Consider the following 27,105-nt stretch of genomic DNA (forward strand, 5'->3'; position numbering starts at 1 on the left):
TCCCTACTTTAATTTTTTCTATTTGAGTTCCTGTATATTTTAATGTTCAAAAAAATAAAAAAGAACTATTTTTTCTGTGCAAAAGATTTCCCAAGAAATTACATTTGCCATTAAATTCATATAATATATTTACAGAAAAAAAAAAAACAAAACCTTTTGGGTCAAATTATTAAAAGAAAAGGAATAAACCCATCATTCCATAACCCAAAACCCATAGGGATTAAACATGGGCCAAAACACACAAAACCCACATTGTTTGCCCTTCTGGGTTATCACCCGGATTCGGATTCGGATTCATCCAATTACCGCCTTCTCCTCCACTAAACCCCCAATTCTTAGGTTTTGGCTATGTCCCTCCAAAGTCAAGGATTTCAAAGAATCCCAAAACCTCAAGGTTTTCTCTTTCTCTCAAATCACTGACTTTCTGATTCTGTATTGCATCAAAATTGAAACTTTAATGTTTTTCTGCTAAAAAATGGAGAAACTTTGCCTGCTAAAATTATTTTTTTATATATAATTTTTTTGTTAATTTCATGTAGTTTTTTATTTCTAATTTAGTATATAATTATTATTTCTTGTTAGGAAAATAATTTGAAAGAGGAATTATCAGTATCTGTTAGTAATGCTGCTCTGTAGAAGAAGCACTATTTTTGTTCCTTCTTTTATTGCAAAAACCTCACCAAATCTTTTTTCTTACTTTACTAAGAAAACCCATGCTCTTTCATTGTTTAAGAACAGCCCAATTCGTTGTAATCACAGTTATTTATTTGGAAAACCCATAAAAGATTCAAACTTTATTGGTGCACATGATTTGTTTGTGAATAAAAAAGCTAAATTTTGCAACTTGGCAATCTCCGGGACATCACGGAGAAATGAGAAAGCTGTTGGTGGTAATGTAATGTCTTTAAGGGAGAAAAAGAAAGCACGACGAGAGGCACCGGAGAGAGTGCTTAAGTTTAAGCTAGATACGTGTTCAAAGCGTGGTGATGTTGTTGAAGGGCTTAGGTTGTATGATGAGGCGAGGAAAAATGGGGTTGAGCTTAATCAACACCATTATAATGTGTTGCTTTATCTGTGCTCTCAAAATGGAGGTGAAAATGTAAGTGATTTGAGAAAACAGGGTTTCGAGATATTTCAGCAGATGATTATCGATAAAGTTCCTCCCAATGAGGCTACGTTTACAAATGCAGCAAGGTTGGCTTCTGCAATGGAAGATCCAGAAATGGCTTTTGATTTGGTTAAGCAAATGAAGGGTTTTGGTATTCTGCCGAAGTTGAGGTCTTATGGTCCGCCGTTGTTTGGGTTTTGTAAGAAAGGGATGGCTGATAAAGCTTATGAAGTTGATGCACATATGATTGAATATGGGGTTGTGGCTGAAGAGCCTGAGCTTTCTGCTCTTCTGAAAGTTAGTGCTGATGTAAACAATGCTGACAAGGTGTATGAGTTGCTGCATCGGTTGCGAACCTCTGTAAGGCAGGCCACAGAGTCAACTGTAGGGATTATTGAAGATTGGTTTAAGTCCAAACATGCTGCAAAAACTGGGAAGGAGAATTGGGATGTGAGAAAGGTGAAGGAAGGAGTTGCGAGAGGAGGAGGAGGTTGGCATGGACAAGGGTGGTTAGGATGTGGGCAGTGGAGAGTGGTCAGGACTCAAATGGACAAGGAGGGTGTTTGTGGTTCTTGTGGTGAGAGGCTTGCTTGTATTGATATTGATCCAAGAGAGACGGAGGACTTTGCTATCTCATTATCTAAGTTGGCTTTGGGAAGAGAGGTTAAGGCTGATTTTATTCGGTTCCAGGTGCGAGACAATTCCTTCTGTAACATAAAGGTCACTAAATAATTGATCAATTTAAAGCTCTTGGTTTCTCTGTCGCCACTGCTTGAGCATGGAAAAGAGTCTCCATATGAGAACTTTAATCAAAATAGCCTCAACATTATGAGAATTTGTTGGATGGGTCTGTGTGATCATTGGTATATCACTAGTTTGTTTATGATCGTATTCTTCTTCCCATCAAAATCTCAAATCTCAACATACTCCATAACTTTTTGGTCACTGAATTTTTAATGAATAAACAATGGTAGATACCGCCTTGTCTGTATGCTTAAGGCTAATAACACATAAAATAATTGCCAATAAGCTATTAACTGACTTACGTAATGAACTGATTCAGGATTGGCTTCAGCGGCATGGTCCATTTGATGCAGTTGTAGATGGAGCTAATTTGAGTCTTATCAATCAACAGACTTTCAGCTTCTCCCAGGTAAGTTGCCTGTTGAGTAACTCTTATGAGACTACATCTCTTAATATCTTTATAGCAAGATATGCTGATGGGACGCTGAATGCTTCTTTGGATTGTAGCTTAATTCTGTTGTACATCGATTACACGACATGAGTCCATCCAAGAAATTGCCACTCGTTATTTTGCATAAAAGTCGTGTAACTGGGGGTCCAGCTCAGAGTCCTTATAACAAGAAGTTGTTAGAGAGGTGGAAAAATTCTGGTGCTCTTTATGTTACTCCGGCTGGTTCCAATGATGATTGGTGAGTGTGCATTTCATGAAATATATGACTGTTGTATTCATACGAACTTGCCCTGTTTTGCAAGTTCTTTGCTATGAAATTTACAATGAAGACAGTCTAAATCCCAAAATCATAAAATAAGTGCACTCCTGTCCCTGTATAAGTAATTGCTCCTAAAAGCTTCCACAAAATTACACCAAGTGAAGCAAAACAAAATCATATTTTATCTCATAATACATGTCTCAGTGCTATGTGATTGGTTAAACGTCTTGCATAACTCTCCATCCAAAAATATTGAAGGTCTACACTTATGGCACAGTACCAGAAGTTCTTGCAATTCTTCTCTTTCAAAACTCCCAACTAATCAACAACGTGTTAGAATTACCATTGGATGTCCAATTTGGTTGCTGGAAAAAGAAAAGTAATGCTCAATGTTTTCAGGACAAAGAAGCAAGAAAATTGCCTTGATGTGTGAGGATCTAAGAGAATTATTCTTTCAACATTACATACAGGATGAATGAATTTTTATCCAGTGTTATTAGAAATCATATTTTAATTTAGGATTCCCTGCAAGCTAATCACTTTTATTGATTGAATTACCAAAGGATCAAATTTTTGCATTAATTCAAATTGTTCTAGAGGTGACTTTGGGCCTGTCAGAACAAGTGGAGTTGCTGTTTCTGCTGCATGCCATAGGTTTTGGGAGTAGGAAAGATACCGACCTCTTATGTATGCTATGATTTTAGTTATTTGGTATTTGTGTATAAATGCTAGAATCTTTGCAAACCATCATCTTTTTAAACAATTGTTATAGCCTTGTATGATAGAACTTGGTAAGTGTCACAACGAAATGCTAAGGTGCATCCTAGCAATCTATGTGGTTGTTGTTTGGCACTTTCTCCTTTGTAGTTCCTTTGCTGTATTTGTGCCATGTTTATTTACAGGTACTGGTTATATGCTGCTGTTTGCTATAAGTGTTTGTTGGTGACAAATGATGAAATGAGGGACCACTTGTTTCAGTTGCTAGGGACTTCCTTTTTTCCAAGATGGAAGGAAAAGCATCAGGTATTTCAACTCTTTCAGATGCATGTGGTGTATATATGTGTTTTATGTTGTGTTGGTTCACAGATTTACAAAACTAAGCTTTTCTCTGATTGAGAAGTAGGTGAAACCTCCTTGTTTTGCTTTTTCTTGAGCGTTTTCTAAACTATGTACTTTCTGGTGATACGTCCATGATGCTGTACATTTATGGGCTTCCAAGTTTTGCTCTGAATTCATTGATCTTATACACTCTTTGCCTAAGAGCATTTTTACCTCACATTGCTTAAGGGCTACTGAATATCATATGATCTAATAGTTGCCTTACATTGCATGAAATAACATTTCAGAATGTGCCAAAGTTTTCTTGGAGTGTCCATTTTAAACTCACCCAAGAATGTGATTAATCGAATTTCAAAAATAAAAAATGTATTCCACCATATTCAGTATTAGAAGAAATTGATAATGCCATGTATTATATAGGGACTCATCTTTCTTGGAAATATTTGCAGGTTCGACTCTCAGTATCGCAATCTGGGATTGCTTTGCAGATGCCTCCCCCTTACTCAATTGTTATTCAGGTGCGATGTTCAACCATGAGTCTGCATTCATGCTAATCTTTTTCATCATTATATGGGAGCTTTCAAGAGATTTTGGTGTATGATGGTTTTGTGAACGCAGGAGTCAGAAAATGGTAGCTGGCATGTTCCGACAACCACAAATGATGATCTTGAGACCCCAAGGCAGTGGTTATGTGCCACCCGACCCATCAAATCATGATTCATGGCTATGTTCAACAGGGATGGGTTACATCCAACGTATGCTGGCAAGTATTCTTGCATGAACGAGCATGTGTACGAGGAATGAATCGAGAGATTCGTATTATCCATTTCTACTGTGCTGTATTTTTCAAATAGCAATCATACCTCATGGAATTAAGGAATCATTTTTCAACTTACCATTTTCTTTTGTGAAAGTTATTGCTTCCCCTGTGTAATATTGGAAAATGAGAAAACAGTTTGTTCAATGAATCAATGAGCAGCTGACCATCAGATTATGTTTGTTTTCCACTTTCCAATTTTTCGCCAGTTTGTGGAAGTTATTAGGCAGCTAGAATTTGTTCTGAAGATCATTTCAATTTCACTAGTATCATATATAGAATAGCATAGTAATAAAACTTGGCACTGTCAGGTGATCCATTAACTTAAAACCTAACTCAAGCTAGGTTTTCTTTAAAATTGGAATGGATGTTGAGCAGTGGAACTTGGCTGAACAACACAATTCACTCTAAATACAGAAAGCATTTTGCTTATGGATCAAAAGAAAGATGGGTTGTCAAGTCAATTCATAAGTCACTATTATTATTTTTATTAAAAAAAAATTATAATTTATATTATAATTTCGTTTAGTTGGGTTTGACTAGAAGAATGTTTTTTCTATTTTAAATTGAAACCTGATCTAGGTTAAATTTTAGATCACAGTTTTCCAAGTCAACCTAACTTATGGTTAAATAACTATATTGTAAGCAAACTAACTAATAACCCGTGCCAAGCAAATAACGAAAAACATTCATCAGCTCAGGGAGATAAAACACATTCATGAGTGAAATTGCAAGTATCAAGAGAGGAGTAACAATTGGAATAAATATATCAAAGGACTGCATTTACTGCAATGACTCATGTGCCATCCATTCCCCAATTTTTCCCATATATGTTCAAATATATCCATGAGTTTTCATTTCCACTCCAACACCATCCAAGGAGCGCAGCAGCATGAGTTTCAGGCCCATCATTAACAAGCCTTGTCTGAATTGCATGAGCTAAAGCCCATGCAACAGATGAACCTTGGAAAAAAAGGAGGGATTTAACGTTAAAGAAAAAAACTTATTACACTAACTGTAATAACTTGATGAGGAGAAGAAATGTTCTTGCTTCTTCTGGTGATTTCATAGATTGCAATTGTTTAGATTAAATTGCATGAAGAAAGGAAGATGTTGTTGTTAAGGATTAAGTCCTTTATCGTTAAAAATAAAATAAACAATCTTCTTGCAAATCATTCCTTAGGATTCCAACAACTTAACTTTTAAAGAATACTTACATTTTCTTTGAAAATCTAGGAACTGAAGAAACAAGAGACTAAAAAATCTCTAAATAAAATACTAGGACTAAGCTAAGAGTATCTAAAATCAAGAAAAATATTGTCTTGAACTCTTTATTCACAACCCGCCCTCTTTTTTTATAGTTGATTTTAAAAACTAAAAATTTGAGGAATTAATTCTGATATTAATTACATTATCAACTTTTGATTTATCACTATAAATCCATAATAAAACATGAACATTATAATCATAAAATAAATCTCTTTTGAGTTGACAAAACCTAGCTTTGTTAAAAAAATACGGAAAAAACTAATTAGATTCTTCGTTTCATAGGTTGGACAAAATAATGGGTTGGACTAGAAGAAATAATTCTCTATAGATCAAATCCAAACCTGTAATTTATATGCTCTGGTTTCTAAAAAACATAGATGTGCATATCAACATATAAAAGTAAAATAACTTATAGTACTCGTTGACACAAAATAAACTTGAAGAAGTAGATAAAGGTAATGATCAATCCTCTGACTTTAAAATAATTTATTGCTTTCTCTGTGGTGCTAACAATGTGATTGCAATAATTTATTATTTAATCTTTCATTTGATATAGAGCTTAGCAATCAGCTTCCCATTAAAATTCTGAGTGTTATCAGCTATTAATCTTGTTGGTAAGCCATAACAAAAAATCAGATCATTTTCAATGAATCTTTTTATTACTCTCTGTGTCACATGAGCATAAGAATTGATGCTTATCCATTTAGTGAAGTAGTCAATGATCACCAAAATGAATCTATGATCATTACTAGCTTTTGGATTGATTGGTCCTATGACATCCAAACCCCACGTATCAAAAGGTCAAGTCAAGGTCATATTGAACAGTAGTGTCGGAGGTGCGTTTATCTTATCACCATATATTTAACACTTGTAATACTTCCTGACATAGTCTACACAATCTCTCTCCATGGTCAACTAGAAGAATCCAGATCTTTGCATTTATCTTGCCATCGTATAGCCATTGGTGTGGGTGGCATAAATTCCCTTGTGTACCTCCTTCAAGGCTTGCTCAATTTTACTTTCATTTAAACACTTAAATAGAGTCTCATAAAATCACCTTTTCTATAGGATTTTTTTGTTCAATTTAAGTTTTATAGTCATTCTCCTCAAAGTCTTCTCATCTATCTTTTCTCATCTATCTTAGAAGCTCCTTGAGGGTATTCTTGGTGATGGAGAAATCTTAATTGACCTCAAACTTTTAATTTTTCTTGCAATTTTATCCCTGATTTTAATCAATTGACTTAGTAAAAATTAAATGTGGTCTTCTAAAATTTCAGTCTTCTCAATTAAGCTCAAATTAGACTCTTATACTTAATTTTTCATCAAGTAAGCCCTTAATAAAATTCATTTGACCCATTTAAAGTATAATTAAGTTCTTATACCTAATTAAATCCTTTAATTAGACCAAAAGTAATTTTTAAACATAATTAAACCTTTAATTTGGCCTTTGATTAAATGAAATTGACCTATTAAAAAATTAATTATGTCATTGGACTTAATTTTTATGCAGATTTGTCCAATAATAATTTAATTTGACATTGAATCTGTATTTTTTTTCAGTATTGAATGCAATGAGGACAATTAGGCTCTCGATTTCATCTAAAATTACAGCTTGATTTTATGCATATCTAAAATCCTTCCTCGACCTGCTTTTTTCCACATCGTCAGTCTCCTAGCTATTATTATTTATTTTTATATTAAAAAGGAAAAAAGATAAATATAGGGGGCGAATAACCTTGAAATTGATTATGAAAAAATTAAACAGACATCTCTTTATAAAGATATAATTACATTAATGTTACTCTATTTTAGAAGAATACAACTCTTCATTTACTAGATATAACTTTTCATTCACCCTAACAAAACTCAAATTTAAGTCAGAAAAAATTAATCTCTTGTTGCCTAAAAATACTTTACACCAAAATCTAGGCTTGAGCACAAGTCGAGTCAGGCAAGCACGTGCATATAGGTTTAAGCTCAAAACTCACTTTGTTTAGGTTATCTCCACTCTAAAAACTTAGATGTTCTTTGGCTCAATCTTAACTCTTAAACTACACATTATATAAAACACTAAAAAAGTTTTGTTTCTTTTTAATGTAAGATAAAGTTCTTTATAGGGTTTTAGATTTCACCAAAACATGTCAATCAAGATTCTTTGAGATTATTTTTTTATTCATCATAATCATTTTTTTATTCATCATAATTTGTTTAAATCATGTTAATGTTTCATATTAAAGAACATATGTTGAAGATTAAATTCCAACAAAGTTTTAACCTAAAAAAATAAACCCCATTTTTAATTTTGCATCAAATACGATCATTAATCATGTTCTTTAAACAAATTTCCTACAAGTAATCAACACAAAATTTCAAAATTTTAATTTATATCAAGAAATTTCTAAATCTATATATCTCCTAATTTTGTTAATGAAATCGTCTAATTTAAATATCTATAAATTCATTATCGAAGGAAATTTCATTTAATGGTGTTTTTAACGATGTAGTGGCTGGATTCCTTCACCATCGCGTGGAAAATGGCTGCAGTGGCTTTTCTTTTCATTTGAACGAAGGTCAAAATAATAGTTTACTTTAAGAATCAATTTAAGAGACATTACCCTATAAATTAAAAGAGCTAGCACTACTATACACATAAACACATATACACTTTGTGCATCATAGTGTAATTTAAAATAACTTTATTCCATGGAATTTTTAATTTTTTTATATTTGATCCATGTAATTCTAGATTTTTACATTTCATCCATAAAACTTAATTTTTCTCACCTTTTAGTTCCGAATGTTACTCAAGGATAGAGAAAGTAACAGGAAAAAATAGAAGAGGGAGAAAGATTTTGTCAGGCCACAACAAAACAAATATTTTACCCGGCCACATTTCAGTCACAATTAAAATGTTTTTTATATTAAAATACATTAAAATAATATTATTTTATTTTTAAAAAATTATTTTTGAGATTAGCGCATCATAACGATCCAAAACATATAAAAAAATTAATTTTTAACAAAAAATATTAATTTTTTTTAAAAATGCCGGTGCCACCATATTTTCAAACGCTCTATAAACTTGGTTTTGAGATCTTCTTTTCTCCTTTTTTCTTGGGCTCGGTTAGGCTTGGTATTAGGCTCGGTTTGCAACCCTTTTTCTTCTCCTCTTCGCTTGGTTTTGTAGCCCTTTTTTTTTCTTGGTCCTGGGCTTGATTTTGAGTTTTGAGTTTTTTATTTCTAGTGTTGGGCTTGGGTTTGAGCCCTTTTTTCCTGTGATTGGACTCTTTTTTAGCCCATTTCTTCCTGGTGCTGGGTCCGGTTTTTTATGCCACCATCAGTAAGCGAAATCAATTGCCTGTTCCCAGCTTCATTCAAGCGGCAAATGTCGGCAAGCATGTAGTCATAACTCAGCAGTAATGTCGTACTTCATAAATTGGCGGGAAGATAGAGGCTGGGTCCCTTGCAGGGACCACAACGTGGTAGCTGGAGTGGGTATTATTGAAGGTGGGTCCATATGCGTTGTTTGGAACTTTCGAGAATCGAGCCTAATGGCTGATGATTTGGCTCGACAGGTGATTGTTGGCTGAGAAATAGCCACCGCTGACATAATGGGACCATGGATTTGACCCCCATCACCAATAGAGCTGCCACTTTCCATCAATAATTTATTTCAGAATCTATGCAAGAATCTTTCTGAAACAGTATATCTTGTCATCAGTAGTGAGCGTGTTTGGCAACGCTTTTATAAACCGTGTTTTTTTTTTAATTTTAAAATGTTTTAATCTCTTCTCTTTGCTTACCTGTAATTCTTTTGCATTCTGCTCTCACCATTTTTCTGCTCTCGTACCCTTTGCAAAGATTCTCTATGGCCTTTCTAGGTGAGATTGGATCAGCATTTCTCAAAAGTGCTGTTGATCTTGTGGTCGATAAGTTTAGTTCTCCTGAGGTTCAGCTGTTCTTTCAACGCCAGCTTGAAGGACGACTCCCATCCGAGTTGAAAAAAAGTTTGGAATCTGTCAACAGCATGCTCCTTGATGCAGAGAGGAAGCAGACCACTGAGGAAGGTGTGAAGGATTGGCTCAATGAAGTGCAGCATGTTGTTCATGAAGTTGAGGACTTGTTGGACGAGATTTTTTGTCAGGCTCGAGGATCAAAGTTGAAAACTGGCTATTTTAACACCGAGCCGGACGAAATTATAAACAAATTGAAAGATATTTTTGAGAAACTAAAAAGGTTCGAGGAAAGGGCTCGTACACTGTGTCTGATAAAGAGTTTTATGGGAAGCCTCCCATGCGAAGCTAAGTTTGAACCAGGATTTCTCAGCAGTGCTATTTTTCTCATGCTCCGGCGGTTGGGTTTTCTGATTGAATTTCGATTTTCCTTCAGACGCCAACTTCTCAACGAAGGAATCTTCGAGAAGCTCAAGGAAGCTTTGATTACTATCAAGATCATGCTCCCTGAGGCTGAGACAAAGCAGATCACCAATGAAGACGTGAAGAATTGGCTTCAGCAAGCTACAGGTGCCGTGTATGAAGCTGCAAATTTGCTGCTAGACGAGATTTTTCATGAAGCTGGACGAGCAGAATTGAAATCCAGCTCTCAAAGCTATCTAGATAAGATCCAGAACTCTTTCACCTCTTTTTGTACTTCTAACGAAAAGATAGTGGTAGAAAGCTTAGTCAAGATTTTTGAAAAGCTTGAAATGTTGGCAAAAGAAGGGGAGAACCGCCACAATCTTCCACGGAGTGATGGACGTTTATATATTGATAATGGTGTTTATGGCAGGGACTCTGATAAAGAAACCATAATGCCCTTGCTGCTATCAGAAGATGCAAAAGGTAAAAGCTTAGAAGCAATTGTTGTAGAGGGTATTGGCGGTATTGGTAAAACCACCTTTGCTAAGCTTGTCTACCTTGATATGAAGGTACAAGAGTGCTTTGATCTGAAAGCATGGGTCTACGTCTCGCAAGAATTTGATGCTGTCAGGATAGTAGAAGATATTCTGAAGAATATTGGTTCATTCAGAGGTGTTCCCATGGATGCAAATGAGCTTCAAAAGGAGCTTAAGAAAAGATTGACAAGAAAGAAATTATTGCTTGTATTAGATGAAGTTTGGAAGGCAGATGATCAGCATGCTCAATGGAACTTCTTAGTCACAGCTTTGGAATCTGCAGCACTGGGGAGCAAGATCATCATTACAACACGAGAGATGAGTCCTACTGTAGCATCAGTCCTGCCATGTGTTACACCTTTTAATTTGAAGAAAATAAGCGATGATGATTGCTGGGCCTTGTTTTCAGAACATGCTTTTTGTGGTGAAGAAAGCCAGGCTCGTTTGCCATTTGATATAAATTTCCGTTCGAAAGTATTGGGAAGGTGCGGTGGCTTACCTCTACGTGCAATAATGATTGGGAATCACCTTCGGTGCAAACCACATATGTACTGGGAGGAAATATTGAGTGGGGGGGATCTTCAACTGGTCATTATTCTTGCTACTATGAAATTAAGGTATTATACATTTCCTTCAAATCTTAAACAATGTTTTGTTTACTGCTCACTCTTTCCTAAGGATCATTCATTTAAAAGGGAGACAATTGTACTTTTATGGCTGGCTAATGGTTTTCTAGGAGGGGATACGGGGAAGAAAGAAGTAGGATACGGGTACTTTCAAAAACTTGTAGCCTACTCTTTTTTTCAACAAAAGAGTGACGATACATCATCCTTTGTTATGAATGACCTGGTACACAGTTGGGCGAGATTTTTACATGGATATTTTTCAGTTAGTTTGGATGATGGTGATTCACATACTTTGAGCAAAGCTCGTCACTTATGGTGTGGTAGCAAAAGGAGATATGAAGACCTAAAGAATCTTGTGGGCGATGGATTTCACAGTTTCCGTACCATTTTGCCAATATCAAATGAGTCCTTTTGGGGAGATGTTAATGTTGAGAAACTTAAGTCATTCAATCGCCTACGGGTATTGTCTTTGTCTAATATAAATCAGTTGCCTGATGTATTTTGCTGGTTGAAACACCTACGACATCTTGAAATCTCTGGAGAATCAATAAAAAGTTTACCTGAAACTTTGTGTATGACGCTCACTTTGCAAACATTAATCTTGCGCCAGTGCCCAAATCTAGCTGAGTTACCAGCCAACATTGTGAAGTTAACTGAATTGTGTCATCTTGATATTACAGAAACAGGATTGCAACAGACGCCGCCACAAATGGGCAAACTAACAAAGCTTGAAACGTTGACTGATTTTTTTGTGGGACAACAAAATGGGTGCAGAATTGATGAGCTAGGAGAGCTTAGATAGCTACTGGGAGAACTTCGTATTTGGAACCTTCAAAATGTTTCTCATGGTCTAAATGCTTCTGAAGCCAATTTGAAGGGCAAGGATCTTAAGAAGTTAGAGTTAAGATGGAGTGGCAGTAGGGATACTGATGATTCTTTAACAGAAGAAGGTGTACTTGAAGCATTGCGGCCTAGTGCAAAAGTGGAAGATCTTTCTATAATCGGTTACGGAGGTAAAAAACTTCCAGGATGGGTAGGGGACACTTCTTTCGAAAAAATGGTTGATCTGAGGCTTAGTGGATGTAAATACTGTGTCTCTTTACCATCTCTTGGTCAGTTAAAATCTCTAAAAACGCTGTTGATTGAAGACTTTTATAATTTAGAGTATGTTGGTGATGAGTTCTATGGAAGTCCCTCCACCCAAGGGAATCCATTCCAATCCCTTGAAAGCCTAACTTTTGAGAGGATGCTGCAATGGCGTGAATGGAAATCTGAAGGCAGAGCTTTCCGAAGCCTTCTAGTGCTTTGCATCAGAAAGTGTCCAAGCCTAACAGCACTGCCCAGCGACCTTCCTTCTTTAGTGGAGCTTGAGATTGCAAAATGTAAGCTTGTGGGTCCACCTTCTGGCTGGTCTCCTGCACCCATTAGTAAAATAATTCTGGCTAATGATTTTCATAAGGTGCAGTTAGAGAAATTGTCTTCTGACTCGCAAAGTCTCACAGTCGATTCATTCCATGCCTTCGATTTTATACGTCAGGAAATTGAAGAGTGGGGTTATGCTTACTCTACTTTACAAAAAATTGAAATCACTCGCTATCCCCTCGAGTTCTTCCCACTAAATCTTTTCCCCCAGTTAAAGCAACTTGAGATCAGCAGGTGTCCAAAGCTCAAATCCCTTTGTGAACCAGAGGAACTTCTTGGTGATTCCATGTCTACCGAATCCTTTTGCAGTGGCTGTCCGACTTTAGAAACCCTTGCATTATCAAATTGCTCAAATTTTGAATCATTGTTTTGCTCCCTCCCTTCCCTTGTGAATCTAAAAATAGTTGCTTGTGGGAAACTTCAGTCATTGCATGGGATGGATTTCTCCGCTTCATTAGAACCGCTTGCTGGCAACAGTAATTGGAATTCAAAAGTCTGCATGTACCCAAAATTGAAAATTCTTTCACTTGAACATTGCTCGAATTTTGTATCATTGTTCTGCTCCCTCCCTTCCCTTGTGAATCTAAAAATAGTTGCTTGTGGGAAACTTCAGTCATTGCCTGGGATGAATTTCTCCGCTTCATTAGAACCGCTTGCTGGCAACAGTAATGGGAATTCGGAAGTCTGCATGTACCCAGAATTGAAAATTCTTTCACTAGAACATTGCTCAAATTTTGAATCATTGTTCTGCTCCCTACCTTCCCTTGTGAATCTAAAAATAGTTGCTTGTGGGAAACTTCAGTCATTGCCTGGGATGGATTTCTCCGCTTCATTAGAACCGCTTGCTGGCAACAGTAATGGGAATTCGGAAGTCTGCGAGTACCCCAATTTGAAACTTCTTTCACTAGAACATTGTTCAAATTTGAAAACAGTGCATTGCCTCCTCCCGTCTCTTGAGAATCTGGAATTATATAATTGTGGTCAACTTGAGCCATTTCTCGGAATGGGTTTGTCTTCATCTTCTGGATTGAGTTCGCCTTCCAAATTAAAATCATTAGTGATCCGAGGTTGCGGAAAACTCATTGCTGGCTGCGACAAATGGGGTATGGGTAGATTCCCTTCTCTTTCAACCTTATCGTTAGATTACAGTGATGAAGTGGAATCCTCCCTCAAGCAACGTACGTTCTTCCCCATGCCGTTTACATTTCTTTCAATCTGTGATCTTCCAAATCTGACGTCTCTGGAACTTCAAGGGTTCACGTTCCTTTATGGACTCGAACTCGAAGACTGCCCTAAGCTCCAATCCTTGTCAGAAGGCAGCCTGCCTTCTGATCTCTTCTCTCTGTACATCAGGTCATGTCCCTTGATGGAACAGAGGTGTCAACAGGATACAGGGGAAGACTGGCCCAAGATATCTCATGTTCCCAATGTACAGATTGGTTACCACAATTTCAATGTGAAGAGCAGGAAATTGTAACCTCTGTTTAATCCAATACAATGAGGTATTGCCACTGAAAGATTTCTTTCGCGTTATCAATATGAACAATCTTATAGTAACGCTTTCCATATTCTCTAATTAACTCTTGTGAATCTTGACAGGATTCTTGACGAACCTTTACTTTTGTCGATGCCCGTTGTTGATCCTAAGTTGTTCTTACTCTAAACGGAACTCGCCCTAAGGTAACTTTTGTCTTAAACACCATTAAATTAGCAATTATAAAATTGATATAAATTATCTTTAAAGTTAAATAAAGTTCTTACACTAAATATATATAATAAATAAATAAAATTGTTTAAAATGTCATTATAATATGTATTTATAATGAGATTTTATTCAAAATATCAGTATAGATATCGAACATTACCCGTGTAATTCTATTTTGTAGTAGTGGCTGATCCGGCTCTTTTGCTTTCCAGGTTGTTGAGTCCGCCTTCAGATGTTAAACCAAAAGTTTATGGATTATTACAAGTATATTGATTATTATGGGGCCTTTGTCCCTAATGTGCAGGACCTGTTGTGGAGTATTATTTTTTTTTTTTTAGCTGTCAGAACATCCAGAGTGCATTAAGTGTACAGAGATAAGGATTTTGAGTCTCCAAAACTAATAAAAATACTGAAGAGAATGGTATTCTTATTATTGTATTTCAGAGTAAGCAAAGTTGACAACTTATACTATCAAGATCCTATACTATTGCCTATGATTAAGCCTAATTATCTATAAATAAAGAAATAAATAATTAAAGATTAAATTACAGTATTTGACTAAGCTAACAGCCTGTGTTGTGCTTGGTTTCCTTTAACAAAAACAATTACCATTGTATTTGTATTTTGTGTTGCTGATTGATAGCGGAATTTCCTTTCCTGTTCGTTTATGGATGTAGCTTTAATCAAATAAAATTTCGTGTTTATATTTTATTTTCATTCCTTGATATCTTAAAGTTGATTCTTTTGGACCTGGAACAAGTGTTAATATTAAGTAATACTCTCTAAAAGGTATTAATATATTATATTATTATTATAGAATTGTTGATTTCTTTTTTTCATTTTTTTTTATTTTTTTAATGAAAATTTTTTTTGTTTGATTTAGTTTGTGAATATTAATTTTTTTTTTATTTAGTAATTAAATTTTTATGATACGAATTCTGGATTTGATGGGTTAACCTGATTTGACGAGTTAACCCTGATTTTTTTCTTTTTAATTAATTTTTTTCGTTTAGTTTAGTTTGTTAATGTTAAATTTCTTTCTATTTAATTATCAGACTTTCATGACACGTATCATAGGCTTGACGGGTTAACTTGGTTTGATGGGTTAACCTAGTTAATTTTGGGTAAACCCGTCAATTTTTTTTTCTATTTAGTTATCAAACTTTCATGACGTGAATCCCAGGTTTTACGGGTTAACCTGGTTTGAAAGGTTAATCCAATTAATTCAGATTTTTTTTCCTTTTCTTCATTAGTTTTTTTCTTTCTGTTGGTTTTTTTATTTGTTTTTTTTTCTTTTTAATTAATTTATTTAATTATCATACTTTTATGACACAACCTTATAGCCAGACCCACATCCAATATTCTTGGGTCTGGTGTTGCAGTCAGACTCATTTAAACTTGGGTAATGAAAGTTTAATGTTATTATTAATATTATAAATATTACTCTTAGGTTAGGCGTTGCAGTCAAACTCAAGACTCTTGGATATAGCTTTGCAGAAAAACTCAAGACTTTTAAATTTTAGTTTTTTTTATATTTTTTTATGCAAAAAAAATAACCCACAGCATCGCGCGGGTTATGTAACTAGTATTAACAGAAAAGGTGTGATCAAAGTACTGTAGCAAAAATGTAATTTATTCTAGATTCAAACACTGGAATTATGATTTTGCCATTGACGAAAAAATGGACTAACTGGCAGCCGGGGGAGGTAAAAATATATTTTCACCATATTTATTTGTCATTTTTAATTTTCAAGGTGTATTTTTGTTTTTTTTTAAAAAAATTTTACACATTTAAATTACTTGATTTCATCATGCTTTAATTTTTCAATTCTCATAGTTAGTCTCCCTTATTTTAATTGTTATTTTTTTATTTGAGATGATATACAAAATTGATTTTTTGTTACAATTTCATCCTCATTCACTTTTTTATTAGATTTATTCTCATTTCATTGCCTTTTTTTTTTGCTTTGACAAGTTTTTTTAATTGATTTTTTCTCAATTCTATCTTTCAACATTAAATTGATTGGAAATTGAGCTTCTTACCTGAATCCGAGTATGCGATTTCACGGATTATAATTTTAGAAGATTAACAAGTTTGCTTATTTTTTTTTGTTATTAAATTATTAAACATATTCAATTCAATGACCTAAGTCTCAAATTTCTTTGACTTCTTTAAAATTCCTTGTGTCGCCTAAACTTTTTTTTTCTTGCGTTTGAAAATTTTTCTCTGATCCACGATGTTGCACTAGTCACCAATATAGGTTTGCTCCACCAATATAGGTTTGCTCGAGTCACTTTTTTAAATTTAAAATTGACCTTTAATATTTGATTGGCCTTCCTAAAGTATAGATTTTATGATTTTATCATAATCTTATAGCTCACATCTCGGGATTTTGCAAGATAATTATGATTGGCTTGAATGAATTCAATATGTAATTGTTATAATAATTTTTTTGAAAAAAAATATATTATTCAATGTGTCACCATTTAGATATTTAAAAAGTTTTTAGGCCATTATAAATCAAAATTTTAACTTTCTAATATCTTTATATTTTTTTTAAACTTAAAAAAATTATTCAATCCACGGTATAACATGAGCTAAAAAATACTAGTAAGTGACAAAAAGGCGAAATAATGATAAAACTGTAACATATAAGTTGATGGTAAAATAACCCCTCCCTCCCCCAAACAATAGCATTGTAAAAAGAATAAGAGAAAATATTAAAAGAAAATCAATAAATATAGATACCAATTTGTTCATTCTCTCTTTAATAGAGAGAAGTGGGGAATAAACAACAGGGGAGAAAGAAAATGGAGACAAATAAAAAGAAAATAGATTCGATTTGCTCTCTGATAGAAGTTTTTTTAATAAAGTTTGAAGGATACAAGAAGGCGACAAATAAAACAAGAAGAGTCAAAGGGTAGTAGATAGCAAAGACTTGATAATTTTTCAAAGCTTCTGAATAGCCTCTCCACCCTCTATTTATAAATAATTTTATAATTTGCCCGAGCTCAAAACTCAAACTCACAGTGTAAAGCCTCTCCCCTCACAGTGTAAACTCACAGTATAATTATTTTATGTGTGAATATTTTATTTTAAAATATTTCTTGAATAAAATTTTTCAACAAAATCTTCCCTTTAAATGTGAGTGAACTCGGTATTTGTTTTGACTTTAATCATATTTCTGTTGAATACACGTTCATCGTATTAAAACCAATTTCCAATATATATATATATATATATATATATATATATATATATATATATAAACCATCTCAACCTAAAAATCTAAAAATTTAAACAATTAAATGAGTTTTTAAAATATAATTTATATTATTTTCTAATACATTTATTTAAATGAAAGTTTTTTAACTTGAAATTTACATAAACTTACACTATTTTATACTTAATTTTTATCATATAAATAAAAATAATAAAATTTAAATTTATAATTATTTAATTATTAAAACTTTAATACTATATAAAAAAAATCATCTCAAACTAAAACTTTAAATTATTAAGTAACATCTTTCTTCCTCTTTTTACAGCCTTTCACCAAGCACAGTAGTCCAGCACATGCCAAATTAGCTTCCTAACTGCCGATGAGTAGATCCAAATTTCCACACCAAGATAATATGAAAGATTCATAGTTGAAGACGCCAAGAGAGTTCAAATCTCAGCAACAACAGTCGAAGCTATTTTCCAACAAGGATTGCTGGATAGAACGCTGAAAATTTGGAAGTAAACTGTGGTGAACCGAGAGGTAATGGTGTTTCGCTTATTGCTTTTTGAAAATGCTCTATACGAAGTGTTAAATCAAAGCTTGAACAACTGATTTTGCTTCTTAAAGTCTTTTGGGAACAAATTAAAGTCTATATTTGACAAAAGCTTTGGACCAATTATTGTTATTTCCTCTCTGTATGGTATGATCCTGGTCATTTATATTCACTTTCACATCATTTTTGCATGTTGATTCTTGTCACTTTCATGATTCCTAAGTTGTAGCATCTTATCCTCTTGCCCAGCATTTGCTCTGACCTTCTTGCCATTCTTTTTTTTAATTGAGAGAGTGCTTGTCTTTGTTGGAAGACTGTTGTCTGCTATTTGGTGTCAATTTATTTTTGCTGTTGTTGGATTTCCAGCTGCTTGTTTAAGAATACATTTGAGATTGTGAAAGCTTCCAGTTCATGTTATTTCTTGGTTGAAGTTGGATTGCATATGAATTTATTTTGCTACCTTTTGTTATGGGAAAGGCACATGCTACCGAAAGTAGCTAATGAAGGATAAGAGTAAGGTGGTTAGAAAACTGAAAACAATATTTTGATTCTTTGTCAGATCGATCTCGTTTGGATCAATTTGGAACTTATGGCCAAAGATATAGCTCAAGGTGCAGATGGTGGTGCTTGGCTGGAGTGCATAAAGCTAGACATTGCAAATTTGCAATCAACATCCACTCGTTATACCATCTGTAAGGTACCATACAAGCTTCGGAATGAGAAAAATGATGCTTACAGTCCTCAAACCATCTCAATCGGACCTCTTCACAATCCAAAGGACAAGCCGAAGGAGAATCTGAAGGCTATGCAGGAACATAAATTGTCCTACATGCTATCCCTGCTTGAACGAACACGCAACGAAACAGATGCTTTAGAAGCTTGTGGTAAAGCTACTTTAGATTTGGATGCAAAAATTCGTCTTAACTATGAAGAAAAAGTTGAACACTCAGAAACTGAACTTGCCAGAATGTTGTTAGTTGATGGTTGCTTTATACTAGAGCTTTTCATAAGATATTATATCAATGACCTCAGACCTGATGATCCCATACTTCTTAATCCTCGGATGATCTCAGTTGTCCGGCGTGATTTGGCACTGCTAGAGAACCAGATTCCGTTCATTCTTCTCGAGGAGTTATTTAAGGTAATACAAGACCATAGTGATATTACTCTACCAGAATTAAATGATCTTGCTATTTCTTTTTTCAAACTAGATCGGTCGAGAAAGGGAAGCAAAAGTTGTCATTTGCTTGATCTAATACACAATTGTTACTCACCGGATTCTGCAAGCAAACATGCAACAGCCAAAGGAGAATGGAAAGTAATGCAATGCGCAACAAAACTCAGTTACAATGGAATTAAGTTTGCTAGATCTGACATTGACAACAATCACAAGAAAAAGGGAATTGAGGTTGGAAATGGTAGTAAAAAAGATCTATTTGATTTGAAGTTTGAAAAGGGTACTATGAAAATCCGACAATTGTGTGTTGAGAATTCACTCTTCCAAAACCTCATTGCCATGGAGCAATGCTTGCATGGCCGAGAACATTTCATGACATCTTATGGGTTACTCATGGATTTTCTTGTTGACTCCTCTAAAGACGTCGAGTTTCTTGTGAACAAGGGCATAATTCCACACAATTTTGGTGATTATGAAGAAGTTGCACATCTCTTTAACAATATCGGTAAGCAGGTTGTCGTGCGAGACTTTTATTTTGCAGGAACATCCGAGGAGGTGGTTAACTACTGCAAAACGAGCTGGTGGCTCAGATATGTGCAATCCTTGCTCCGTGACTATCTTGCCAATCCTTGGATGGCTACATCGGTCGTTGCTGCCATTATCCTTCTAGTAGCTACTTTGATACAAACCATCTACTCTGTACTTTCTTATTATCATCGTTGATCCTGCACATGTTATTCATGGCTAGCTCCACCTTTTGCTCTGCAGACTCCATGGTTGTATCTTTCTGCTTCCAAACATGTGTTGGTCTTGTCCTTTTAGTCTCTTGCTGAATTTTTTTATCTAAATTTGTGTCTGTCTCTCATGTTATAAATTTACTATGTTGTCAAGGAGTCAATTCATAAATCTGCCATTATCTTCGATACCTTTTAATTTCCAACTTAATTAATTAATTAATCGCAGCTATTTGTTTGAATCTTGCTCCTTGTATTCTTCATCTTGGTTAACCTAATAATTTAATTTTATCATTTCATGATTCCTCGTTATGCTATTAGATATCAATCAAACTACAATAAAGTAGCAGTATTATAATATTGTTAATCAATCTAGACAAAACAATACATAAACTTAGCCTCGTTTTGAGAAATATTATATTGTTTGAGAAAAATATAAATTAAAATTCAAAGTGTTTTTGAATTGATATAATTTTTAATATAATCTAGTTTTGATGACTGAACAACACTTGATGAATTTATGAGTTGACTTATCTTTATAGTAATAACCTCTTTATCTCTTGACTTTCTTAGATTTAAATTACAAATTCGATATTAAAAAAGAATTATTAAATTCTTTTGAATGGATAAGTTAATGTAAAGGGTGCATCATTAAGATAGCTTAGAGGAGAATTTAGTCTTGATTAATACACAATCCAGTCATAAAATACTCTTATTACCAAACAAAAAAAAAATCAAATTATCAATCTTATTCATTTTTTAAAATTAATTAAACTATAAAGTATTGCATATAGCTCTGAGAAATATGTCAATTAATATTTTTTCCAAAAAGTAATTATTTAGTTTTTTTGTTCATTTTTTAAATAGAAAAGGAAGAAAATAAACAGAGATTATGAAAAGACTAATGAGTATAGAAAATATCATTTTAAGATAAAATAAAAAGTAACTAAGCGTGGTAAACAATAATCAAGTGACTGAATAATTAATTCTATAAAAAAATAAAAAAATTATTTCTCAAAACTGAAGAAATAATTTACACTTAATAAAGCTAGACATCGGGCGACTTACAACTTAGGATCCTAAAAAAGATGAAAAAGGGAAAGTAGACCTGGGCCTATGAAATAATACAAGTTAAAGCCCAAAATGCAAGCCTTGAATCCTATGAAAGGATAGGACATGCACCAAATATATATGAACCCAATACTAGCCGTTACAAATTGGAAAAAACGAGAAATAAAGTAATGCTTCAATTTTATAGAAAACACAAGTCTGGAAGAAAAAAAAAAAAGCAACGGGAATTTCATGATTAGATGCAATATTTTTCTATTTAAAAAACTTGAAAGCTAGTTTTTTATTTTTTAAAATTTATAATGAGTTTGAAAAATATATTTTAGAGGTTTTCCATAATTTTCCAATACAAGTTTTTCACTATTTAAAAATAAAGAAAAACATGAACAATACAATTTTTTTTCTTTTATATGCAATCATTTTTTAGCGATGTAAAACATTAAATTCTTTTCCTAGTTGCATATTTAGTTAGGGTCATAAATTTAATTTTCATTATAAATATAATATAATTATGTTTAGCTAACTAATTTTTAATTTGAATGAAATAAATTAATATTCTAAAATTAGATTATAATGCAAAAGTAATATGAGCATTATAAACTATGGTTCTGAGGTTTTTTTAATGAAAAACAGTTGTAAACTTGTAATTGTGATATATTTTGTATTTGAAAAATTCATCTTTGTTTAATTTCAACAAATAAATATATTTTTTTAATTTTTCATTGAAAAAGTAAAACTAGAAAAGAAGAAGAAAACTAGTAGGCGCAACAATTGGTTTGGTAAAGAAAAAAGAAAAAAAAGAGAGCATTCGGCTGAGTTGACAAGTGGGAAACAATTCGAGAAGCTCCTGTGTGTAGATAGGAAACAAATGAACAAAATCAATGGGCTGTCTTCCATGGAAAAGGACTAATGGGCCAACCATAATCAAGTTAGGAAAATGCAATAAATCAAAACCAATGGGTTCTTCTACAAGTAAAAATCATGGGCCCTACAAACCCAAACGAAACAAGTAATTAAATTCTAAATTTATTTTACAGAAAAGAAAATAAAATATAGTTTGAATTTTATAAATTTTAGAGTTATTAGAGACGTATATAGTTGTTAACTTCAGAATCTATAAAATTAGTCAAAGTATGCGTAAACTAATCTGAATATTTACATTAATTAAAAAAATAATAAACTTGAGAATTGAATCGATAAGTTGAAACTACAAAAATATATTAAAAAACTTATAAAATTTTTTTTTATAAAAAATAAAAAATATCTGACCTGCAACAAAATACGAGTGATATAACTAGCCCACTGCTATTTCATGAGCAATAACTGAACAGTCCTCAGGTCATGTTCCTTTGTAGAATGGTAATTTGCCTCTCTTGAGTAGGTATTGTCTGAGTCTTGAGTTTTATATAAAACAGTGGGTTAACCCAAGGTATGTATATATAAAAAAACAATTTCATATTATTTATTTTTTAAAAATTGAAATAACAATTATTTTTTTAACTTGAAACAATATCATTTAAGAAAAATAAAAAAAATATTCAGATCCCACTTGGACTTAACAGTTGTTTAGATTTCCCTAAATCAATTAATTACATGACATGATCGGTCAAAAGATTAACCCACTAATTCTCAAACAGTGGTTTAGCACGTTGGCAAGGCATGCAATATCAATAATAATTAATTTCCCCACTCAAGAAAGCATTTATAAATACCACAGCTAGCGACAGTACCTAGTCAATTTCCGATTACCACCACCACCTTCTAGTTCAGCCCTGCATGCTTTTAAATTTTCAACACGATCAATCTTTGAATATCTTTTGCCAACTCTTACTCAATTTTCATACCGTTTTGAATCTTTATATTTCTTATATGTATGATATTTCTCTATCACTTCTCTTCACAGCTTATTTTTTTATGTTATCAAGTGAAATTGGGTTTTAGAGATTTTAATTTCATGATTGGTGGATTGGAACAACTTCGTTATCATATTATATTTAATAATTATATTTGGAATACGTTTCAAAGAGACTAATTAAGTTTACTTCATTCTCGATTTGTAACACATGCATGGCGTCAGCCTTGGAATGTATTCTCCATGAATCAAAATTTCAACGGGCTCGCTCTCAAGGGAATTACAATGGATGCTTGACAGAACAGTCGTTACCTTTCTCACGTTCCAGCAGAATATCGGCAGCAAGGTCACGAGCAGAAGGCAATCCGTCACCATTATTGACAGTCTTTAATGTTAATTAGAAGTAAATGTTAAGGGCTTGAGATTCATTAGAGGATTTTATTTCTCGTCACCAATATTACTCATAATTAACAATGTCAAAACAACCCTTCTTTTAGTGAATTTTGTTGCCGGTGGAAGCTCAGTTAATTTGTATAGTTTGGCATATTTCCTGTAATTTGTCAGGTAAAAAGTGACATGTAAAATGAGAGTGCTTGATTTTTGCATAACGTTTAATTACACAGAACAGATTGCTTGAACAAGACAGGCACTTAAACAGGTTTCGTGCCCTTTCAGGGACGCTTCTGACTAGGTAGGACTCATGCTAATGCAAATAAGCAAGTTACAATATTTGAACTCTATTAATCCTCATCTCACATACTCACTTCGAAGTCGTCTGGACCCCGTAGGGCAAGCTGGAACTTCTAGGAGGGTAGCTGTCCATGCCTTCGAGAAAATTGGCCTTAGTTCGATTCAATAAAGGTACAACATTGCTGATGCCCATTCTCTCTCTTGGAAACTTTTCTGAACAGAACACTCCTACCTTGCTAATTGATATCAAACACTCCAGGATTTGATGAGCGTCTTTTCCCTGATCAACTTCTATCAGAAGTTTCGGATCCGCAACATCAACTACACGGTCAGGTAATGCCATTTTAACATAATTGTGAAGTTCTATTCCATCTTTAAACATGCTATCTGTAGGTCTCTTTCCAGTAATCATCTCCAGCAGTAGGATGCCATAGCTGTACACATCCCCCAAAGTTGACACCTCGCTTCCGATGCCATACTCTGCAGTCCATTTGTTTGCATGGTTAATTAATCAGGGTTGTTCATGACCTTTCAGGTGAATGTCAAGAGAAAAATTGTAAATAATGGAATACATATCCTTCTAGTGCTGTGTGTTACCTGGAGCTGCGTAGCCAACGGTGCCTTTTAATCCAACAGAGCTTGTCTGACAGGATGCTTCAGAAAGGAACTTTAACAATCCAAAGTCCCCAACATGAGCGGTCATATCTCCATCGAGAAGAACATTACTAGGCTTAAGATCACAATGAGCAATAGGCGTTTTGCAATGGTTGTGCAAATAGTCGAGCGCATTAGCCACATCAATTGCAATGTTTAACCTCTGAATGAGATTAAGATTTCTTGGCTCGTGCACTTCCTGATACAATGTTTGGTTTGGATGCAACCATTCTTCTAGACTTCCATTGATCATGAACTCATAAACAAGAGCTTTGAAATCTTTACCTTGAACGTCAACGCCAGCATATGCACATAATACTTTGACAAGATTTCGGTGCCTGATGTTTGTCAAGGCTGCACATTCTCTCACGAAGCTTTTGGAAGCTCCTTCGCGTAGCAAGTTGAATACTTTCACAGCAACAATCACTCCATCAGAGGCTAGTACTCCTTTATACACAGACCCAAAACTACCAGCACCAATTAAATTTTCAGAAGAGAATCCGTTAGTTGCTTGACGGAGGTCTTTGTAGGCTACTCCTTGGAATGGGATTTCACGTGCCAAATCATTTTTTGTTTTTCTCAATGATTTTTTCAAGCAGCAAAAATATAAAAAAGATGTGATGAAGATTAATCCAATAAAGCCACAAGGAATTGCGACTATCAATGCCAGCTTGGTAGAAGATTTTGGCTTTGTTGACTTGGATCTGCATTTGGGCAGATTCAACTGAAGAATTCCTCCACAAAGATTCTTGTTCCCTGAAATTGAAATCGCACTGGTGTTCTCAAAAACACCGTTCATGGGCACCTCACCTTCAAGGTCATTAAATGACAGGTCCAAACTCTGCAACTTCAGATCTCCCAAAAACTTGGGAATTTGGCCAGACAAGTTGTTGTGAGAGAGATTAAGATCTTGAAGTCCCCTCAAAGATCTCAAAGACTCAGAAATGGGGCCTTGTAAGAAGTTTCCATCCAAATACAAATGTTCCAAACTCTCGCAACTGCCAAGACTCGCGGGAATTTCCCCTGATAGCCTGTTTTTGGAGATGTCCATGTATCCAAGAGTCACTAACTTGCCCACTTCAAAGGGAAGGGAACCAGTCAACTGATTTTCAGACAGGACCAAATACATTGACAAGGATGAAATGCTAAGGACCTCTTTTGGTATGGGACCACTAAGATTGTTTTGGGAGAGAGCCAAGACCAACAAGTTCTGGCAGTTTCCCAGGCTTGGAGGGATGCTTCCCTGTAGGTTGTTTTGATCAAAATTAATTTGCATCAACGAGGTGATGTTCCCTAAAGAAGAAGGGATGCTCCCTGATAATTTGTTTTCATTAAGAAAGAAATCAGCTAAATTTTGTAATTTACCAATAGAACTTGGTATACTGCCAGTCAAGTGATTTGCCTCTAAACCCAAAGTATCCAAGCTTACGAGATTTCCAATGCCATCGGGAATGCTTCCTCGGATTTGATTGCTTCCGAATGTCATCTGCTTGAGCTTTGTTGAGAAGTTGCTAATTATATCAGGCAGCACCCCTCCAAAATTGTTCTCATTTATAGCCAAAGCTTCCAACTTGCTGCTGTTTGAGAGGGTGTAGAGAAAGGACAAATCATCATCCTCACCATTTCCAAGCCCAATTGCTTGCATTGAAAGAGCCCTTAGGTTAGGCATGCTTGCTAAGGTGGGAACTTTTCCGGTGAATTCATTGTATGAAAGATAAATACCAGTAAATTTTGTGGCATTTATGAGCGTTGCTGGAATTAGCCCGCTTAATCGATTGTCGTGAATGCCAAGATACTGGAGATTTGGAAGAGTTAGGCCCATATTTGGAGGAAGTGTACCATGAAATTGGTTATGAGCCAAAGATAAATGAAGGAGAGAGGAAATATTGTATAGGGAGAGAGGGATTGTACCACTCAGATTATTTGAGCCAAGTGAAAAGAAGCTTAATGTTTTCAGTTTCCCAATACTACCGGGAATACCCCCTTGTAAATTATTAAGTGTTCCATCAATTTCAATGATAGAAGAAAGATTTTCGAAAGAGGGGGGTATCTTGCCACCTAGATTGTTTTTTCTAAAACTAAATACCTGCAGCTTTGATAACGATCCAAGTCCTGCAGGAAGGTTGCCAGTAAGATTGTTTCCCTCTAAATTAAGGCTCAGGAGGTTCGAGCAATGAGAAATGTTAGCCGGGATTTCACCGGTGAACGAGTTGTTCCCGAGAATCAGTGTCTGTAGCCGAACCAAACGATCTATTTCTTGGGGGATAGTATTGGTGAAACTGTTGTTTTCCAATCTTAGCAGCCTAAGAAAACTCAAGTTCCCAATGTGGGGAGATAGGCTGCCCACCAGTTGGCTGGAGTGGAGGTCAAGCTCTATGACTCTTTGATGCCGTCTTCCACATGTTACTCCTGACCACTGGCAGAAGGGCAAGGATTCATTCCACGAGCTTAGTTTTTCAGGGGGGTCTGAGATTTGAGCCTTAAAAGCTAGTAGCGAGAGCTTGTCTATCTCGCTTTCTCCTCTAGCTAATGAGATGGAGAAAGAGTGGTGAATTACTTGCAAGAAAAGAAACCACAAAATGCATGAACTCATGCTTGAAAGCTTCAGTTTCAATGGGGTCCTAGAGATTTAAGTTGAGATGAAAGGGCTTGTTGTGATGCTCTGTGGATGAAACAACATTATATGAAAGGAACGGACAGGATCCTTGAGATGCATTCAGACTCTATTTGTACCTTCTTCGGATTCATCAACAAACACTTGACCCCACATTGGCTTTAAGTCAAGTTAGCTAAGGTTTA

At 34.6% G+C, this 27,105-nt stretch overlaps 5 protein-coding genes across 5 annotated transcripts; 4 read left to right on the forward strand and 1 right to left on the reverse strand.

Moving 5' to 3' along the window:
• Window positions 1-294: 294 nt before the first annotated feature.
• LOC133670558 (proteinaceous RNase P 1, chloroplastic/mitochondrial-like) lies at window positions 295-4,628 on the forward strand. The gene is made up of 6 exons (XM_062091073.1): window positions 295-1,798; window positions 2,172-2,261; window positions 2,360-2,541; window positions 3,465-3,585; window positions 4,071-4,139; window positions 4,240-4,628. The coding sequence occupies exons 1-6, from the start codon at window positions 623-625 to the stop codon at window positions 4,336-4,338; spliced, it is 1,737 nt and encodes a 578-aa protein (XP_061947057.1). The 5' UTR covers window positions 295-622; the 3' UTR covers window positions 4,339-4,628.
• A 4,869-nt stretch (window positions 4,629-9,497) lies between these two features.
• Window positions 9,498-12,031, forward strand: LOC133671101 (putative disease resistance RPP13-like protein 1). The gene has a single exon (XM_062091743.1). The coding sequence runs from the start codon at window positions 9,576-9,578 to the stop codon at window positions 12,027-12,029; it is 2,454 nt and encodes an 817-aa protein (XP_061947727.1). The 5' UTR covers window positions 9,498-9,575; the 3' UTR covers window positions 12,030-12,031.
• LOC133671102 (putative disease resistance protein At3g14460) lies at window positions 12,031-14,784 on the forward strand. Its single transcript, XM_062091744.1, has 3 exons — window positions 12,031-14,151; window positions 14,249-14,329; window positions 14,567-14,784. The coding sequence occupies exon 1, from the start codon at window positions 12,285-12,287 to the stop codon at window positions 14,124-14,126; it is 1,842 nt and encodes a 613-aa protein (XP_061947728.1). The 5' UTR covers window positions 12,031-12,284; the 3' UTR covers window positions 14,127-14,151; window positions 14,249-14,329; window positions 14,567-14,784.
• A 3,101-nt stretch (window positions 14,785-17,885) lies between these two features.
• Window positions 17,886-20,233, forward strand: LOC133670783 (UPF0481 protein At3g47200-like). The gene is made up of 2 exons (XM_062091396.1): window positions 17,886-18,118; window positions 18,691-20,233. Exon 2 carries the CDS (start codon window positions 18,721-18,723, stop codon window positions 20,029-20,031), a length of 1,311 nt encoding a protein of 436 aa, XP_061947380.1. The 5' UTR covers window positions 17,886-18,118; window positions 18,691-18,720; the 3' UTR covers window positions 20,032-20,233.
• A 3,301-nt stretch (window positions 20,234-23,534) lies between these two features.
• On the reverse strand, window positions 23,535-27,014 carry LOC133670942 (probable LRR receptor-like serine/threonine-protein kinase At3g47570). Its single transcript, XM_062091540.1, has 2 exons — window positions 24,250-27,014; window positions 23,535-24,132 (listed from the first exon to the last, which is right to left on the reverse strand). Exons 1-2 carry the CDS (start codon window positions 26,897-26,899, stop codon window positions 23,723-23,725), a joined length of 3,060 nt encoding a protein of 1,019 aa, XP_061947524.1. The 5' UTR covers window positions 26,900-27,014; the 3' UTR covers window positions 23,535-23,722.
• Window positions 27,015-27,105: the final 91 nt, after the last annotated feature.

Source organism: Populus nigra, chromosome 13, assembly GCF_951802175.1.
Source record: "Populus nigra chromosome 13, ddPopNigr1.1, whole genome shotgun sequence".
NCBI classification, from domain to species: domain Eukaryota; kingdom Viridiplantae; phylum Streptophyta; class Magnoliopsida; order Malpighiales; family Salicaceae; genus Populus; species Populus nigra.

Bases quoted from the DNA above. Each gene is read 5' to 3' on its own strand.
- LOC133671101 (XM_062091743.1), top strand. From the start codon at position 9,576: ATGGCCTTTCTAGGTGAGATTGGATCAGCATTTCTCAAAAGTGCTGTT.
- LOC133670783 (XM_062091396.1), top strand. From the start codon at position 18,721: ATGGCCAAAGATATAGCTCAAGGTGCAGATGGTGGTGCTTGGCTGGAG.
- LOC133670558 (XM_062091073.1), top strand. From the start codon at position 623: ATGCTGCTCTGTAGAAGAAGCACTATTTTTGTTCCTTCTTTTATTGCA. The intron at 2,262-2,359 runs GTAAGTTGCCTG...TTTGGATTGTAG, and splicing joins AGACTTTCAGCTTCTCCCAG to CTTAATTCTGTTGTACATCG. The intron at 2,542-3,464 runs GTGAGTGTGCAT...GTTTATTTACAG, and splicing joins GCTGGTTCCAATGATGATTG to GTACTGGTTATATGCTGCTG.
- LOC133671102 (XM_062091744.1), top strand. From the start codon at position 12,285: ATGGTTGATCTGAGGCTTAGTGGATGTAAATACTGTGTCTCTTTACCA.
- LOC133670942 (XM_062091540.1), bottom strand. From the start codon at position 26,899: ATGAGTTCATGCATTTTGTGGTTTCTTTTCTTGCAAGTAATTCACCAC. The intron at 24,133-24,249 runs GTAACACACAGC...AATGGACTGCAG, and splicing joins CGTTGGCTACGCAGCTCCAG to AGTATGGCATCGGAAGCGAG.